At 43.0% G+C, this 13,380-nt stretch overlaps 1 protein-coding gene across 12 annotated transcripts in view; it reads right to left on the minus strand.

Moving 5' to 3' along the window:
- LOC119498360 (receptor-type tyrosine-protein phosphatase mu-like) overlaps positions 1–13,380 on the minus strand; it is a 191,742-nt gene that overhangs the window by 28,364 nt on the left and 149,998 nt on the right. For all 12 annotated transcript variants that reach the window (XM_037787181.1, XM_037787190.1, XM_037787186.1 and 9 more), the window contains 2 exons: positions 12,338–12,414; positions 5,146–5,182 (listed from right to left, as the gene is read on the minus strand). In XM_037787181.1, the coding sequence (XP_037643109.1) occupies positions 5,146–5,182; positions 12,338–12,414 (114 nt within the window). The remainder of the gene's footprint in view (positions 1–5,145; positions 5,183–12,337; positions 12,415–13,380) is intronic.

Genomic DNA, 13,380 nt, shown 5'->3' on the forward strand with positions numbered 1-13,380 from the left:
GTCTCTCTTTGGAAAACAAGAACATTTTGCAGAGTATTATAGTTGTATTTCTTTTGGAAAATTGAGAATTGATCTTCTGCTGACTTATTTCCATCCCAATTGGATATCTAGAAATTTGGAACAAAGCTCCTCGATATCTTCCATTTGTATTCCCACATTTCCTCTGTTACGCAGGAGGTGGTTCGTCTCGATTGTAACTGTAGGACCTCAATCTCCAATTCCAGTCACTTCCAGTCTCTCCAATAACTACCCAACCTGATTGAACCACCCACTCTGCTGCCTCCTACACTCATCCTCGAGGGAGGATACACACTGCTGAGAAGTTTGGGAGAGGGAGACTGAGAAGCAGGACAGCTGGTGTGTAGGATTTCAGTAACACAATAACACTTGGCATTATATGGTAAATCATCCAATGGGAAGCTCCTGCCAAGCTTCAGCCTGCCAATTTATGTTTCCACATACATGAGGAGATGGAGAATAGGTGAGGAGGAGACACTGGGCAGTGCTGAACTTGATGACAGTCTTAAGGAAGTGAGTATGGCTCTTGAGGAATGGGTGTATGAGAACAAACAGATCTCAAACACAAACAATTTGAGAGCTTTCACTTGGAAGTGGTGGAGAGATTCAAGAGTTTTGGTGACAGTCAGAGGGAAGTTGGATGCTTAAAAGGCTAATTTTTTTGTGTTTCTACCAATTTTCCCTGAGAAACTGCTTGATTTTAATTCAGTTTGGAAGCTAAAATGTGTCGTGTCTCGTGCTGCGAGTGATCAGTTACTGCAGTTAACAAGTTGTAAATGAGGTTATTTTGGGAGATTTCTATCTCACAAATTGCCACAGGTAATAGAAAGTGAAGATAACCATGGCGATAAAGCATGCTGGAAAACAACATTGGTCTTTGGTTCAAACCACAAAAAATAGAATAGGAGTTAAATTAACTAACTAGCTAACTTACTAACCAACCACCACCCCAAGATGGTGCCTATTTATTCCAATGAGAACGCCTGGTATGCGGGCCACTGATTATGCACAATATTGTTTTTCTCCCGCTGGCCCCGCCCGCGATTTCCTGCTTGGCCCATAGACTTTACATTGTGACGATGTAACAGATCTTAAAATTGTGTTTCCCTTCTCGGCTCGAGGAAAGTTTTACATATATAAAACCTCAGTAGATCAAAATTCATAATAGAAAGAGTCATAATCTACCTTGTTTACAGTTTGAGTTGCCCCGTGAACAGTTTTACAGACGTCTCTTTTACAGTGGTGGTCTATGGGGAAAATGTTTTTTTTTGTGTTGCAGGGGGATTTTTTGTTGCAATACTGCAACATAGTGCCACTGGAAAAAAATTGGAAGCAAAGCTGAGCGGCGGCGCCGTATCCAGTTCTTATTATACATCAAGTCAAGTCAATTTTATTTGTATAGCCCAATATTACAAATCATAAATAGGCCTCAGGGGGCTTTCCAATCTGAAACAACACCCTCTGTAGTTTACGGTACGACCCTCTCATCGATGATGAGTAGAACGGACATTGAACTGTTTGCCGTGGTCATTTGACTAACAAACGTTAGGGGCTGTAAAGTGTGTCACACATTGTTGCTCCGCTGCTAAGCTGGCAGCCGACGTAGTCACAGAGCCGAATCGAGGTCTGTTAAGGCCAATTCATACTTTCTTTCTTACTTACTTATAAAAGGGACAGCCGGTGTGGTGGGAATACACACACACGCTAGGCGCTGTTGTGTTAAACATCACGTCGGCAGAGTGAGTCCTCAATTTGGTCGGTTTATACGGAAGTTAGCCAGCTACAACGATTTCAATGATAACGGTACACATAAAAATGGCGGCCGCTATGACCATCCTGCTATGTTGATTTGAATACGAATGTCCATTATACTTCTATTCAATTTCTATAGTTCAAACACTTGAAGCGACCTATGTTTTCCTGACGAGCACCCTCTTGTGGTCATGCTGTGAATAAAGTCTGTCAGGAGCATAGCCTGTATATAAGAAGTGGACGTAGTCACCCTGATGTCTTCTATTGGTACGTGGACTGCCGTTTTGAAGCCTTCAGTTCGGCATTTTGGCCGTCACCATCCTGGTTCTTTGCAACCAAAAGTGACTCAAGAGGGTCGAGCTAAGCAAAACCGAATGCTGAATAAGACATTTTTAGTCAACCAAAATAGTTAAAATTAACTTTCATAAATAAATCAAGTGAGAAGTAGGGTAATTTTCTCATAGACTTCTATACAATCAGACTTTATTTTTGCAACCAGAGGAGTCGCCTCCTGCTGGCCATTAGAAAGAATGCAGGTTTCAGGCACTGCTGTATTGGCTTCACTTTTCATAACCGGACGTTGCCCACAGTAAGGGCGGTATGGCTGGGTGAACAAAGGGTGTGACTTTGACATGGGAGAGCCTCACTCAAAGAGTCTCACTGAGGGAATGTTTACAGTCTTAAAGGTTTTATCCACAGGTTAGGACAGGAATTAGTTTGAGAGCTCTGAGTTCTTGAGAGCCTACTTGGAGAAGTTTGGAGGAGGCACTTCACAGAGGAAGAACACCAGTAGAAGCCTCACTTCCAGCTGTCAGAGAGCTAATGCTGCTGCAGCCGTCGCCGTGTTCGGGGACTAGGCCTGTTCCTCCTCAGAAGCGAGGAGTGTGACAGCTGTAGAAATCCCCCAGCCAGGTACGCCGCAAAACTCCCGATCAACGTGCGCGCATACACACTCGCAGACAAACACCCGGGTGCTGCTTTCCCCTCTTGCCCATTAATATTACATGCAGCAGACTTTGGCATAATGTACACTCACTTATCATTGATTTGCTCTCTCTCTCTTTCTATCTCCCACCCCTGCACCCTCCCGTTGGGCTTTGAGATGTTAACCTGTAAATAATAAAACTTTAGCGCTCCTGGTGACATTTGGTGCTTGTGAAGGAGGGGAGGGAAGAGCAGAGAAGGCCAGAGGGGGAAAGCTTGATGAAATTGAACCCTTTTCCCACGTCATGAATATTTTCCACATCACCAGGAGGATGCGGGGACTTATCAGAGCTGTTTGCACCCCGGCTTCAGCATAATTCACGGTTTCCACCGGGAGGAAGCTCGTGTCTGATCGGTATTTAAACGATCCGCGGGACATGAAAATGGACAGAGGCAAGGCGGCGAACTGGGAGGGCTGAGCCACGTGCGCAAGCTCAATCTGCTAAGTAGGAGAGCTGCAGTCGGTGTTGGTGAATTACTGAGTGTCAGTTGTTGTACTGCTGTAGCAAAAAAAAAAAAGCCCTGGATGAGAGAATGACCTACATAATGAGGCTTTTATGGAGTGACAGCTGTTCTACCTGCCGTTGTCACCTTGACAGAGCAAAGGGACTCATCAATAAACCCCAAACTAATGAGTGTCATTGTAGTTTATAGCATAAGAGAGCAGGGACAACGTTATCCCACTCGTCTGCCATATTAAGCACATCCTCGACCGCCCCCACAACCAATTTATGCCAACGATTTTTTTAGCTTATCCGGCACTATTGCCGGTATCATCATTTTCTGAGCTACCGCTGGTCCCAGTGGACTAGAGTGGAAGTGTCACTCACTAAAAAACTTTACTGGGGGGGAGAGAAGAGACTACTTCCTCATTTTCAGCAACTGTGCCAATGCCCAGGTGCTCTTTTCAGGTGCTACAGTATGCAGTTTGTCTGACTGAGAGAGACACGTCTGTGTCTGGCTTCCCTATCATCTCAGGCTGCTCTTTGCCTCAGTGTCAGCAGACTGAGCCTTCCTTCCTGTCAGTCTGCCGGAGCTGATGATGAATTATAAAAGGGCCTGCTCTCCCAGAGAATACAGATGTTTCCACGCGCGCGCGCACACACACACACACACACACACACACACACACACACACACACACACACACACACACACACACACACACACACACACTCACTCACACACCTCCCCTCTTTCGTACTGTATGGCTCTACAGAGGGCTTGCGATACTGTTGTTAGAAAATGAGGACGTATTATGCAAGCTCAATGAGAAAACAGGGGCTAATTAATTTGAATGGAAACACGTTTGGAGCTTTTCATCTTAGAGAGGGCTTCTTTGACTGCTGATCTCCATATGCATATTTTTAAAATGAAATACGGACTGCTCTTAATGCCTGTAGGACAATTATAGAAGTCATAATAACCCAGTTGAAATCCTTTCAGAGGTGAATGCGCCCGTCAAAGTGGCTTGTTTTTGTGAGCCGAAGCCCCGCAGGAGAGAGTCGGCACTTGACAGACGGCTTAGTTCTGAGCGTTTGACTCGGTGGTCAGTATATAGCAGGTGCTGTGCATACAGGCAGACAGGCAAACCGAGCGGCCGCCGCCTGATTGGTATGCCATCTCTTTTCTGAAGTAAGAGCAAACAGAGGGTTGTTTTAATTGAGACACTGAGGAAGAGAGGCAATGCACTAATAAACAGGTAATTATGCAACTCCCAGCTCCGCCAAAGCAGATTGTGAATCCATTAAGGCCTCTTCGCAAAAACGCCTCTTCCTTTTTTTTCTCCCTCCACTGGATTTTTTTTTTCTCTCTAAAGTGGTGCGCAAAATCCCCACGCACGGAGCATCGTCGTGTGGGAGTGAGGCTCTTGACGCAAAATTCATAACAATTAACCATCAATCAGACTTAACCTCTGGGGTCACGGTAAGTGCTCCTCGCCCTGCGAATCTGCCGGCCAGATTAACACAGTGACAAAATGTGCCTGTACATGTCAGCTAATCCATTTATTTATTCAGCTTTCTCCCAGACTGCCTGATTAATCGCTCCCACACCACCGATGGAGGGAAAGAGGGAAGAGACGGAGAGAGAAAAGCACGGGCTGTTCTGTTTGCTCAGAGGTCCGTAAGTGTGTGTCGGGGTGTGTTTGCGTGTGTGTGTGTGCACTGAGCAGTACCAGATTCCCCGAACACACACTTGACTGAGCATCAAAGAGGAGTTTGCAAGAGCGTATGTAAACAACGATGGGGATGTTCGGAGAGATATTCGCGAACACCTGCACACATCCACCTCCGCCTCCCTCCCAAACAAACAAGACAGACTTAAATTCTCACCGCCCACTCATTCCAACCCAGAGTGCTTCACAATCTTTTAAAAAAGGTTTATTCTTACCTTGAGTGGCGATGTAGTGATTTGGCCTGTGATAGCCCTGAAAACAGAACAAAGTGGGAAAAAGAGTTACTTCACTTTCTTCCTACTTCGTGAAAGACCAGCTTTCATGCTACTTTCAGAAAACACACACTGTCTTTGATATTTAGTCTGTTTTTCTGTCAATGCAGGTTGATCTTTGCATGCAAACTCATCCCACATCACAAACAGTACACTTTACATACACCACTGACCAGAACTGATTTAAACTGTATGGAATCCAAATGAACAGTTTTTGTTGTTTCAGATGTCTCATTTCTGCAGCAAAAATTAACTTCACTGATGCACCACCTTAAGAGCAATCTGACCTTTTATCAGGCCATTAAATGGCCGTTATCGGACGCTATAAGCACCATAGATGTGGGTCATTAGGGGCCTATTATGCCTACTATATTGTAAATGTGAAAGCGAAACTTAGCAACGTGTTCTGACACGTCGTAAAACTGCATGAAACATTACATTTTGAACACAGACAAAAAGGCTTCTTTAGGTTTAGGTTTAGGGAAAAACATCATGTTTTGGCTTAAAATAACTGTTTCAAAAGAGAAACTTAACACTTGTGAACACAAAGACAACCACACACACATGTGGTTGGTTACACACGGGATGCGAACCCTGGCCTCCTGGATGAAAACCAGACTGTATATAAGAAGTGGACGTAGTCACCGTGATGTAACCCATTGGTTTGTGGACTGACGTTTTGAAGTCTCGAGTTCGGCCTTTTGGCCGTCATCATCTTGTTTTTTTGCAACCAGAAGTGACACAAGAGGGTGGAGCTAAGTACAACCGAAAGCTGAATAAGAGATTTTTAGGGGACCAAAAATGTTATAATTAACTTTCATGAACTGAAAACACACTGTCAAAGGGTTACGTACAACTCCCAGACCGGATGACAACGTGGTAGCGGCCTGTCAATCACAAGGTAGCCACGCCCTAAAGCATCCCCTGCTTTATGGTCTATTTGACTCTAAATGGGACCATAACTTACTAAATGAACATCATGCTGTATTGAAGAAGACTTGAAACTAGCGATTGAGACCATAAACTCATGTTTACAATGTATACTGAGGTAATAAATCAAGTGAGAAGTAGGCTCATTTTCTCATAGACTTCTATACAATCAGACTTCTTTTGCAACCAGAGGAGTCGCCCCCTGCTGGCTATTAGAAAGAATGCAAGTTTAAGGCACTTTCACATTGGCTTCACTTCTCAGACCCGGACGTAGCCCACTGGTGAAAACCCTGTGTTTTGTTCCCATCACCCCCAACCTCCACCCCATATGGAGTTTCACGCCTTTTATACTACGCAACCCCATCTTCTATTAAACCATCTTTCGGGGATCTCCCATGTGAATAGATGATAAAACCTAATATTGGATGTAGCAGGTTCCTACTGACCCGCATCTATGGTGCTTATAGCGACCGTTAACACCTATTTAATGGCCTGACAGTCTAATCGGCTGTTAAGGGGAACTGTTCGAGAAATTTGTGTGCTGCTCTCATAAAAATACTCTGCGCAGTGAGGTAGAAAGCTGTTTGCTACTGTACTGTACACCCATTCACTTCTTTGTTTCAACATCTGACTGAATGAGAAAAATGCACGACTAAAAGCCAGCACTGGATGCTGCTAGATACAAGATGCATAAACACTCTCCATCATCTCACACTCTATATGCAGCACACCTCTGGAGTAAGCAGCCAAAGTGTTGATAATCCCCAAGATACAACTAACAGCACTGATCTTCACAATAGGGCCCTAGTCTCACGGATTACTCTAATCCCTTCAAGTTTTATTTGTCCAATTCCTTGTCTCCTCTCCGGAGATATGAGGCAGGAAACAAAACATTAGGACTTAAAGGCTCTTCCCCGGCCCTGCCTCCTCTTGATTGTCTTCTCCCCCCTCCACCCACCCCTGCTGCTCTGCTTATCTCACTCATATTCAATTTAACTTGGACTGTGATTAACGCTCCTCCAATGAAGGGAGAAAGACACAAAGGATATTTTCCTCACTCTCTCTCTCATCCACAGGGCTCTTTCAGCTCATTCAACTGTCCTCCATTTTTAATGACTTCTTTATCTCTGGACTGAGGAGGAGATTTGTTTGTGCTTTCATGTAAGTTCTGTCAAGTAAAGTGGAGGCCCAGTACGCCGTCGGATTAGAGGGGGAGCGGCATGAAGAAAGCAGGGCCCTGACAGTGACTGTCAGGTGAGTAGAGCTTACTATAATTGGACGCGCGGCGTTTTAGACGCATGTTACATTAGGTACATAAGAATGTTTCTTCATGATCAACACAAAGAGATACATGCAGAAATGTCCATGTTGAAATTATTAATTGAACAGGCTTTGTTTCCAGGGATGTGTAAATTACTAAAAGAGAATTAAATATGTGTTATGCTCATTGTGTTTTGCTGCATTTCTTATTACAATGATCATTTACATTAATTCTTTTCAGTAACAGCGGGATGTAGTATGTCTAAAATATGCAGCATGAGATGTTTTTGCCTGTGGGCATGAAATTGTATTTTCAGTCTGAATATCATTAGATAGCCCACTTTTGCAAATCTGGGGTACCGACCCTATCACCTACAAAACAAAATACATCTATATACTACTTGTTTGCTTTGTCAAATACAATTTGGTGTAAACAGAGTAAATGCTGCCGCTATTACAGTACAGTATGTTCACTGGCAGAGCGTAACATCCTTAAGCTACACAGAAGTCACAGGGAAGAGCAAGGCTGCATAACTAAAAGGGCAAAGTGAGAAACTGCCCTGAGGCCCCCAGACCCTGAGGGGCCCCGGAAGCTGAAATTTATTGTGTGTCAGTGTTTTTGTGCTAATTTATTGCAATTTGTGTGATTATGCACAACTAATGCACCATATAAACTAAAACTATAAGGGCCTTAAGGTGAGTTCAGCATTATTAGCTCTCTTGCAGAGCAGTGGCTCCCAACCTGCCAGGCAGGAACCCCCCCGAAGGGCTCACAAGATGATTGAAGGTAGAAGAACTAAAACAAAATCATATTTTTTTCTACTTTTGTCTCACTTTACTTTAGTTCTTTCTTGTCTACTTCTGGATATATTTATCTCTTCAGGCCTCAAATTAAACAATCTGAGTAGCAAAAATAACCTCCTCTCAACTCATGTCAACACTTAACTACAATCTATGCAACGTGTCCTCATACAACAGTTCGCATGATGTCATACCAAAAGTTATTTTCTTAGTTTTCGTGTGTTTTCCTACAAATGTCCAGGAACACAACGGTCAGAGTGTTTAGACAACAAAACTACTTGGTTAGGTTTAGGAAAAAAATCGTGGTTTGGGTTAAAATCACTACAGAGGTGGCGTTACTTAAGTACAGAAGTTAAGTAACAAATAATTCAAATCGACTTCTGGTTTCACACGAGTCAGGAACAGTGGTCTAGTGGGTGTCCGGTGTTTTTGGACCCACCCGTCCACCCCAACCTCCTCCCTATGCAGACTTTATCGCTCTTTATACTACGTCACCTGTCCTGGCTAACGATTATGTGGATTACATACTGATTGATTAAGAATAGTTAAACTATCAGCAACATTTTCTCTCCATCTCCGAAACGCTTCACCGATATTGTCACGGTGTAGGCAGTTGTTGCCAATGATGGAATAGCAACGTTTCCAACAGAATTTTGAATCAGGATTTCACAGAAAGGGACGTTCATGTGCATCTGCATTTATAGAACAGCCAATAGGAACTCTCTCTCTTTTAAATAACCTGTCATTGGCCAAAGTCTCCTGTGATGGGCTAGATTCTCTAAAGCATGAAAACAGAGCCAAGAGGAGGTGCAGAGGTCTAGTTTTCTCTCAGAACATTTTAATTACAATATGCTGAAAGGTTATTATGGACTTTGTGCCCAATGATGCCAAAAATGTGTTGTTGTAGAAGGCTCTGTGTCAAAATTTACACCGTATATATTTCTCAATAAAAACAGCGGTTCAAATCAGTCAGGTTGCCTAAACATTATAATTTAATACCTACATTAATCATGCTCAGGAGCTCTAGTGGTCAGGAGCAGCTATTGCAGTGAAAAACTAATCAAATGTGTTGACAGTGAACATTTTACGGATACATTCAGAATGAACAATTTGCTGTTATGTTCAATGTTAATGAAACTGTAAACACGTTTCCCTCCTACAGCATGATGATAAAAATGGGATCTTGCTAAAACAAATGAGTTGTATATGAATGTAATCGTGAGGAGACAGGGCTAAGGGCAACCTGAGTGGCTTCATTTCTGTGCACTTGGTCAACTCCATAGCAAATCACTGCATTATTTTAGTACACAGTGCACAACCCCAGCAAACCTGTGTTTGCCCCACGTGCACACAAACGCAACTCCGCAGACGACACATTACGTTTCCTTGCCTCCTAAATGTTTATGAAAATACTCAATCAGCTGCGGAGAGAAGAAACATACCCCACTGGCTCTGCTTACTCGTACATGGCTCGAAATAATCGTCAGTATAATAGAGTACAATAACAAACACTGTGGGAAATGTTCTACACATCAGAGTTTATTGGGCAGGACAAGCTTCTATATGGGTTAAAAAGCTTTCTGAAGAGCAAAAACATCATTACCCATCTGCCTGCATTTCTACTAAGTACTTTTTCAATGAAGCTGGCAGAGCAGTGGAAATCCTTTTCAATCAGAGCCCTCTTTAATATGCGTGTATTCTTATCTTATAATGGGGCCCTCTCTATTGTGAGAGTCTTCTTTTCGCAGCATAATAGGCCATAAACTGAATAGTGGGAAAGGTAAATAATTTAAGCCCCCTGCATTTGCCGTGGCACACCTTGCATTATGAATTTATGTTTGAAGGCGTAACAAGAGATTACAAATTACCACATTAGAGGGGCGGGGGAAGAGAAGATGGGAGACGGAGTGAGAGTTCTCTCCTGAGCAGAAAACCACTTAGAGAGTCAGGTACATCACCAGCCCATTACACATGGAGCGGAAGCATCTGCTCAAAGAGGCCGACGAGCTGCTGTGATTGGTCACATCCTGCTATTAACACTGCTATCAGCAGCAAATCAGGTCAGATCGGGAGGTTCTATATTGTGTGATCTAAGTGGGTTAGATCTGTTTTCAACGGTAGGCATGTCTCACGCTACTTTTTAATGACTTTTACTTACTGTAAAAGGTGTGCTAAGTCACTCGAGTGCATGTAAGTGCTGTGCTGCAAGTACTCTCCTGTGGTAAGACGTATAACAAAACCTCTGTAGATAACTGCCGCGTCTACTTTGATTCACTAGTCTGTATGCGAGGGATTTTTCAGTGTCTTACAAAAGAGGAGAATGTGGATGTGAAGCAGAGTGAGGCTGAGAAAAAGCTCTGCAATTTCTCATGACAGTCCTCACCAGAAAATGACAACATTGGTTGCTTGTTCATGACAATGACAAGATTGCTCAAATAATGACTTTCCCCTTGCGGAAGCAAAGGCAGCGGCTCTGTGACTTTGTTGTTATGCTACAAAAGATCTTCGGAAGGAGATCGATGTGGATAGTTAGTGTACAAACTATCAATGTTGGTTTCTGTTAAAGGTCGAAAAGTGAGATCCGTGTCTTTTTTTATTTATTATGAAGCAGATCTAGGCGCTATATTAATACGTTGAAAGTATCAAAACGCTCAATCCACCGAGAAATGCACACTGCCCGTATTCAGAATCTGTGTCTTCAAACGAGCCGTCGTGACTTCTGTGAGGTTTTGATGTCACAGCTATACAGTCACCGGTAGAAGTGACGCTAAGGTCTGTGTAGTTGACACACCCAGTGAATCCCTGGCTGATACGGAAGACCGGAAATACTGAACAATCAGAGCAGACTGGGCTTTTTCGGGAGGGGGTCTTAAAGAGACAGGTGCTAAAACGTTGCGTTTCAGACAAACCTAATACCCTGAAAATGAGCACGATATGTCTCCTTTAACCATGAAGGCTGTTCTCATACACTGTTCGTAGCTATACCTACGAAAAGTAATGCACTGAAATTGGTATATACTATATCCAACAAAATCAATGCATTTTTAACCACGTAATCGGGAACCAGGAAGTACAAAGAGTAACAAACGCAGCATCGGGGTGGATAGGTGGGTAAAAAAAACACTGTACTTTCACCCAGGAGACCACTGTTTGTGTCCCGTGTAAAACCAGAAGTCAACGTGGATTTATTTGTGACGTAATATCCGTACTTAAGTAACGCCACTTGCGTAGTTATTTTTTACCCAATCTACGATCTTTTCCTAAACCTAACTTCTTCACGTTTCCTGTGAAGATGGAAGTTTATTTTGAAAAGACTATGCATATAACGAGCGGAAATTGACACGTGTGGCTGGACATTTCGTAGGAGAAGGCACGAAAAAATTAGGAATAACGTTTCGGAAAATATCATATGAAACGTTGTATGAGGATACTTTGACATAACCACGATCCACTAAACTTAACCAAATAGTTGCCTCAACGTAACCAAACCTTGACTAAGGTCAGAAAATGTTCAAATTAATAATTTTTTGTGACAGCAATATTGTCTATTATGGAAAGCAAAAGACAAATGACCTCATTTAGGTAGTGAGGAATTGTTGAATCTTTCACTTGATGAATATAAGTTGATTGATTTCTGTATATCTGCTTCTATTTGTGATGTTAAAGCTGTCATACTGTGCTCTCTTTCTGTATCTTGTATTCTTTTTTTCCAGTTTTATCCATCGTTATAACTTTGCTAATTAATCATCCACAGAATTTCTCCTTTTTCTTCTCAGTTTTGGTTTTCACAACGTGTTCATGCTGTTGTTCAAAGCAAAGTCCAAAACTATAACCTCAGTATCCCCTGTGTGCTGGTTTGCCTTTTTTCTCTCCCAGCGCTGTCAGCCTCTGATCTTCATTCCTCTTAATATATCCAGTGAATAGAGTGATACAACAGCCCTCTAAAGTTGAATATAAAGGCACTGTGTGTGTGTGACTGTTTCTGTCTGTCTGAATGTATGTGTGTGCGCCTATGATGGGCAGGCAGCAGGGGCTGCTTTGTCCCTGAGGCCCCCCGCAACGGCGGCACCAGCGCCCTCTCTCTCCCCGAGAGGAAGCGCAGTGACCTTTGCGTTGGTGGCACTGGGCTGGTGTGTGTACTTACATCAACGTAATTTGCATTAATGTAATCGGAGCTCTGTTCCCCCTCCAGGGCCTGCAGCCTGACACGGGAGTGATCATCTGGAAGAGAGGCAGAGAGGAAGAAACCGGCGTTGAATTAATCATATTAACGAGGAGGGCATCAGGAGAAGAAAAGCGGGAGAGGGACAGACAGTCAAAACAGAGGAACAGAAAGACTGGCATCATGCTGTGGCACACACAAACATAGAGTTGCGGAAATGCAACATGGCTGATGAATGGCCGCTGTCATGTGACTGAGCCTGTATGACAAACACAATGATGCTGCTGTCAGTTTCAAACCTTGATGATATAAAATTGGGAGAAAAAAGTTATAATCAAAATCATTTGACCTTAGGTTGGATGAAACGTGCTCGATGGGAAACGTTCAATTAACGGTTAATAAGGTCAGCAGTGAGAATGGGGTGAGAGCAGAATGTGGACACTGTATAATTGGCTGAACTACAATACAATTATTTTGAATAAAGACATACATTATGGTCATTTATGGTCATATGCATTTGTGAAATGTCAACCATGCAGCCTTGACTCTGGAATTTGTTGTAATTGTATTTTACGTACATTGTTTGCATTCTTAAGTTAAGTAATGTAAATTAAAAGGAACAGTTTGTAACATTTCGGGGGATCTCTTAAGGAGAAATGGAATATAATAATCATAACTATGTTTTCATTAGTGTATAATCACCTGAAACTAAGAATTGTGGTATTTTTGTTAGCTTAGAATGATCCCTTCATATCTACATAGGGAGCGGGTCCTCTTCAACCCGTGGTACCGCCAACCGCTGTCTGACTCCCGTTGCTCCTAAAGTAGTGTTATTATGGTAAGGATGGCATCTGAGCGAGGCGAACGGTGTTACCACGGTTAGCACTCAGCGGCTCACGTTACAGCAGTCTTGGAAAGGGAGAAGTGAGTGGAGGGGTACTCAGTTGGTTGCAATCTGCAACCACAACACTAGATCCCACCAAATCCTACACACTGTACCTTTAAAGTAATTTTCTTCAAGGCTT

This window comes from Sebastes umbrosus, chromosome 12 (assembly GCF_015220745.1).
Source record: "Sebastes umbrosus isolate fSebUmb1 chromosome 12, fSebUmb1.pri, whole genome shotgun sequence".
Taxonomy (NCBI): Eukaryota; Metazoa; Chordata; class Actinopteri; order Perciformes; family Sebastidae; genus Sebastes; species Sebastes umbrosus.